The 6,160-nt window shown below is 53.3% G+C and overlaps 1 protein-coding gene across 1 annotated transcript in view; it reads left to right on the top strand.

Moving 5' to 3' along the window:
- The window catches only part of LOC113213718 (uncharacterized), a 73,449-nt gene extending 67,594 nt beyond the window's left edge, over window positions 1-5,855 (top strand). Inside the window, exon 4 of the mRNA XM_052265223.1 lies at window positions 4,836-5,855. Coding sequence (XP_052121183.1) covers window positions 4,836-5,855 — 1,020 coding nt within the window. The remainder of the gene's footprint in view (window positions 1-4,835) is intronic.
- The last annotated feature ends 305 nt before the right edge of the window (window positions 5,856-6,160 follow it).

Below are 6,160 nucleotides of genomic sequence, written 5' to 3'. Positions count from 1 at the left end.
CTCCTCCTCCTCCTCCTCCTCCTCCTCCTCCACCTCCGTGTTCGCGGTTCGCTGCACCGCGGCTGCACAAAGTCTCTGGTTGACCTCGCCGAAGAAGCGATGCATTGCCCTGGTCGTCTTATCCTCCCTCTCCCCTACCCCCCCTACCCCTCTCTCTCTCTCTCTCTTTCTCCCTCTCCCTCACTCTCTGTAATGACCATCGATACATAATGCGACAAGTCTCCCTCCGCTGTTGCCGTGGTGCGCTCGCTGCCGCCGCCCGGACTCCTCCAGCCAGCTGCAGCGAGCCGCATCTTTACTTGTCGTTTTACGTTTTCTCTTTTCTTATTTTACTTCACTATTTTTGCTCGTTTCTCTTTGGTCTGCTTGATGCAACTCGGCGCGGCCGTGGCACCGGGCAGGTTCTGCTGGCGGTCGTTGTTCAGGCCGCAGGCCTTTGCCTTTGCTCGTCGTCGTATCTCTGAGCAACGAATCCGAAGAAGAAAAATAAAAAAGGAAACCACATAGACAGCGCGCATAACTTACGACTTTTGTCTCTGCCCATTTGTTTTGTACCCACTAAACAGCTTTTAGTCGGGCCTTATTTCCCGCCGGCCATACCTCCTCTTCTGCGCCAATATCCGGCAGCTACATGAAATGGCGGCAGCGTGCGTGCATTTTAAATCGCTTGATGGTCGCGACGACGACTCTTTGCCGTGCACGCGGGACAATGAGAGGAAGGCGTAATGGCAAGCCATAACCTCGCAATGGCAGTCAAGTGCACCACCCACTCGCTCGCACTGCAGCCCAGACGGAATTATTTTAGCCCCCTCCCCCCCCCCTCTCCCCATCCGCTCCTCCCTCCCCTCGCCCCCATCCTTTTCCTATATGCCCCTCTGCTGTCTCTCGCGGCAGTCAAAGCGTCCATAACTCTGTCCCTTTTAAGGGAGCGTCCCTCCGCAACGCACCGGTTGTGAGACTTGAGAGAGGGTGTCGGGGCGTTATTATGAGACGGGGCTTTGCTTGCTGGTTCAAAAATGCAGCCATTCATTTTTTTTGCTATAATTTTTCTCCTCCTCCTGCTCAGCGCGAAAACATTTTGAGTGTGCTCCTCCCATACCTCCCCCATCCCCTCCCCCACCTCTCTTCCCTCGTACGCAACAGGACTGATATGGGTCGGCTCGATACCCGCCACTGGTACTCTGTACAGTGCGCTTGAGAAAGATCCCCCCCCCCCCAAAAAAAAAAGAAACTCAAGTAACAACAATAAATTAGCAAAGACGACAATTACTCACCTATACTCTCTAGACAACTGGCTGTGGAGAAAACCGTTGTGACGACGTGTATTGCAGCATAAACCACTGAAAGATCCTCATAGCAGTTTCGACGGTCCAATGTCGTCAGGTGTATTTTGGTCAACCAGTATTTATGAAGACAGAGCAGGCCTCCTAAACATTTTCCCCATGGCATTCCTACACTGTTAAAATTTAAAGAAAGACCCATTCTCTTTTGGTAGAGTTTATAGCAGGGTATCTAATATCTGACGCGAGTAATGGCTCATATATTCGGTTGAAGTTTCGGGCCCGGACCCTAGTCGATGCGGTGCGTCCAAGGGGAGGGTGGGAAGTTGTGAAGTCCGGTGGAGACGGGAAGTTGCGGCAACTTCCGCGCGATATCGCCACGACCGGCGTGAAAGTCGGCAGGCGCCTCTAAAGGGGAAGCAGGCTTCAACTTCGGTGTGTTCAATGTTTGAACTTCGATTGGGCTTCGGTGCAAGAATTTTGAAAAACTTCAACGACCTTCTCTGGTCATTGGTGGATTTTAGCGCGATTAACTTTAGTCGAACGTTCACATTACGGTCTTTGGCCGAAGTTCATGAACTTCAATGAGAATTTCGTTGAACTCAAGCGACGAACTTGAACTTTTGTTCATGTATGTAGATCCTATTTTTCGCTGGTGCCTCTCGGCACATTGCGGTTTCGACAGAGCGCTGCTGCGCTCCATACACTTGGCTTTCGGAACTGCAACAGTCATTGCCCATTTTTAAAATTGAAAGTGTTGACAATTTTAAATGTAATTACTTCAAGGTAAAAGCTCCAATTTTTGCAAGTGCTATTTTTCTCTTTTGGAAAAGTAAATGCTAAAGGACTAGTGCGTTCCGGAGATGGTCGCGTTCACTACAGGAAGTCCAGGGTGAAGTGGCTGTCGAGGGCGATCACGGCACGCGGTGGGGCGACGGCGGCGAGCTCGCGCACCCTGAAGACCGTTTAGTCCATAGAACCAAATTCAAAACCGACGAAATTTTAGCTTTTGGGACTAAAATTTATTCAAGGCGATGAAATAATTTGGTCTACATGACTTAATTTGATTGGTGCGACTATATTTAGTTAAAAATGGGGTTACTAAATTTTAGTCGGTTTTAGGAACTAAATTTTGTTTCTTACAACCCTGATTTAGTTGTATCAACTAAATGGTTCTCTGGGTGCGGCGGCCCCGGACACGAGGTGGCCGTCGACGCGGTCGTTGACGGGCACGCCGCGGGTGCGCGCGCGCGCGCGCGGGCGGTGCGGGGGCTCGGAGGGGCTGGGCCGCGGGCGGGGCGCGGGGCCGGCGCGGCACCGACGCGCAGGGGCGCCGCGCTGTGGAGGACTGGGCTGGCGGCGCGGCGCGGCGCCGGTTGAGGCGGGCAGGGGCGGCCGAGGGGAAGGAGAGGGGGGGGGGGCGCCGGGCGAGCGGCGGCGAGCGGCACCGCGGGGAGGGGAAGGGGGAGAGGGGCAGATCGTGACGCGAGGGGGGAACTGACCTACCCCACTGCCAGACGCGTTGCCCCTCGCGCGCCACGCCGCTGCCGCCGCCGCTGCTGCTGCGGGGCGGGGCGGTAGAGCAGCACGGCAAGGAAACTGTCAGGAGAATACCCGCGAGTACACGTTGTGACTTTGTGACCACCACAATATATTTTGTGACTGTACTTTTCATCTGTAGTTTGTATTATGTATTATCTTTCCTGCATAGCCTACCTACCGCTGCTCAGCACGGTCCCTGCTTAAAGAACCAGTAGGAGTATGGGCAACCCGCCTGCATGCAGTACATCTCTAGCAGCTGCTTTGTGCAACCACCAAACTAAAAACTGGGTTAGCCCCTCTCAGTTAGCCTATGCTAAGCGTGCTCGCAAAAACAAACAAAAAATAAGAAAATGAAATGACAACTTCAGTCAACCAGGCTTTTTTCTGCGTGCGTTCTGAAGGATCGGCCTAATCTTGCATGTTCAGCCTTCGTACAAAGATACTGCGTTCAGCAGTGTCCAGTGGCGAGGTGGAAAGACCACTCGACAGGGTTCTTTTCCATTTTCCCTCTGTTTTAACCCTCAAACTCCTCTCTTACTCCATTACACTATCTCGACATTTCTTTCCCCCCCGCGCCTCTCTCTCTCTCTCTCTCTCACCGTCGGCGCGGGTCAGTGAACCCTTTATGGCTTCCCTAGGCGTCCCACAGAGCGGGCGGCAACATGGTACACCAGGGAGAGGAAGGGAAGGGGAGAGGGACATACGAAACGGAAGAGAGAGAGAGAGAGAGAGAGGGGCAGGGGGGGTAGGGGAGAGGGGGGCAAGACGGACGAGATGCGGGAGAGAGGGGGCGGGGAGATTCAGCAAAGATACTCGCGCACTCCGCGGTGCGGCCGCGCGCTCAAAAATTGGCGCTTGTTTGGCGTTGCGCCGCTGCTCGTTGTGCTTCATGCATTTCAGATCGGAGGAAAGAAGACAACAATACCGAAGTCAACAAACAACAACAATAATAAAATTCGTCTAACAGCCGGCTCGGAAGGGGAGTGGGGGGGATCTCTTCATCACTGACCAAGGTCTATGCGAGGCGACGTGGGAGTGCGGGGAGCGGCGGGGAGCAGGGCGGGGGACAAGGGGTAAGCCCCCGCTCTCCTATTTCCTCGGATCTGCGGAGGAAGGGAGGGGGCTATGGGCGTTGCCCCCTTCCCCTTCCCTGGTCTCGGCGCGCAGTACGCGTCGCGTATCTCTCTCTCTCTCTCTCTCTCTCTCCTCTCCCTCTACCTCTCTCCCTAATTTCATCCGCGCAACCTCATCTCTCTCTCTCTCTCTCTCTCTCTCTCTCTCTCTCTCTCTGGCTCTCAGTAGAAACAGCGCAGCACCACTACGTTCTCTTTTCGTGTTGTTGTTTTTCCCCCCGCTAGTTATTATTTTATTTTTGTTGTTTTCTCGGCCCCGCGCTGCACGCCCGTCGTGAGACCGGAGTAACTTTTCCATACGCCCCCCGTTCTCCTCACCCCCTCCCTGCCCCGCAAAACCCCTCGTCAATGCCTCTGGAAGAAACTGTGGTGCTACTTAGCATTTTGTACAAAGTTGTTGTCAAATGCGACGAACTTCTCAAAATGAAGCACCACTGACCACTGTCTATGTATTTTTTTTTCACGTTGGGACTGCCTGTAACACGTTTCAGCATTCTGTGCGGCCGTCTAGTGGTTGCACTGGAAAAACAAAGGTGCCAAGCCAAGTCGTGCCGTGCCTTTCCAAGACTGCTGTGCTAAAGATTTTTTTCAGTATAGTGCCTTCTCAAAGGTGCTAAATATTAGTGGCTTTGGCAGTTTTAGTGCCTTTTTTCTTGTCAAGGCCTCGGTCAAGGCAGTGCAAGGCATAACATAACGAAGTGTTTTTCTTTTTTAATAGTGAAAATTTCTTTCAATTTGAAGGAAAATCTTCAACACAAGGGATTTTTGTCTTTCAACGTTAAAATTTCTTCAAATAAGACAAAAAATGTTCTTCATCAAGGAAATGATTTTCCGTTGCACGTTTATTTTTCCAGCGTGCAATGTCGCCCTCCTCTTGCAGATGGAGCTCCTCGGGCTGCCCGACCGCGTCCTGCTGAGGGTGCTGCGGCTGCTCGACGTTCGCTCGCTGCTCCGCTGCCGCCTGCTGTGCCGACGCCTGTCCCGGCTGGCGCTGCACGCCAACGCGTGGCGCCACCTCTGCGTCGCCTCCGACTACGGCCCCCTGCGAGTGCTGCTACGCCTGGTCCCCCGCGTCGGGAAAATCAGGATCAACGTCTTCGCTGGTGCAGGTCCCAGGTGCATTACTGAGATAAGAGAGGTGTCGGAGACCCCCTGCGCGGCGGAAGAGCTGCACATCCAGTTCTACTCGCACCCTGTGTATCTTAAAGAAGAGGTGGCCCTGCTGGTGATGTCAGCTGTGCGTAACCAGGCTGCATTGGGGCGCCTCCAGAAGCTGCGCGTGGCCAGCGGCCCTTCCCACTTGGAGGATCCTATAATGAGAATGAGGTTGTTCGAACGCCCAATTGATGATACAGCCCGTGTGGACCTGCCAGAGACCATCGTTTCCACATCTGAGCACGCTAGAAACCTGGAACTGGACCTGCTCCCGGACTATGACGACTTTGGCTATTACGACTTTGATTATTTCAACGAGATCTCCAGCCCTGAGTTTGCTTTAATGGCCTCATTTGAAGGCCCAATTGACGATAAAGCCTGTGTGGACCTGCTAAAGACCATCGTTACCACCTCGGGGATCGTCCAAGAGCTGGAGCTGGACCTGCCCCTGGACCGTGACTACGACGAAGAGGTCTCCAGTCTCGAGGTTGCTGCCTCTCTCACTTCTCTCGTGTCCCACTGTTATGGGGGTATGAACGCGTCGCTGCTGCTCAAGCTTCTCTCCACCCACTCGGCCACTCTTGAGCAGGTGCACCTGTTTGGCGGCGTCAGGGACGGCTGCCAGTGGCCGGTGCGCCTGAGGACGCCGCGACTCCAGGAGCTCCGCTGCAACCCCGTATTTGGCGGCGCGGACAGCCTATTGGTGAAGTTTTGCGACGATTTTCTGTACATTAAACACAAGTAATAAAGAATACAAATAGTTTTGTAACAGACTATTTTGACTACACTGATCGTACTTACCTGCGACATCGGTCGACGGACACCAAACCAACGCAGCACCCACCCCATTTTGCATTTCAGCTTCTTGTTCATACTATCCCGTCACGAACAGGGAATTCACATCATTGTGACGTCAAAAAGAGATTTAGCCTAGATTTTGTGACCAAGTATCGTGATCAAATTGAAGTAAGTCCCATTGACGTGAGTGCGGCGTGATTGTGACGCCCTTCTTTCGCGTGTATTGACGTCCCGGGTACAGAAACCCCCTCA

The sequence above is a fragment of the Frankliniella occidentalis genome, unplaced genomic scaffold (assembly GCF_000697945.3).
Source record: "Frankliniella occidentalis isolate FOCC.00 unplaced genomic scaffold, Focc_3.1 Scaffold25, whole genome shotgun sequence".
In the NCBI taxonomy this organism is placed as follows: Eukaryota; Metazoa; Arthropoda; class Insecta; order Thysanoptera; family Thripidae; genus Frankliniella; species Frankliniella occidentalis.
This window is presented reverse-complemented; position numbering and strand designations above follow the sequence as displayed.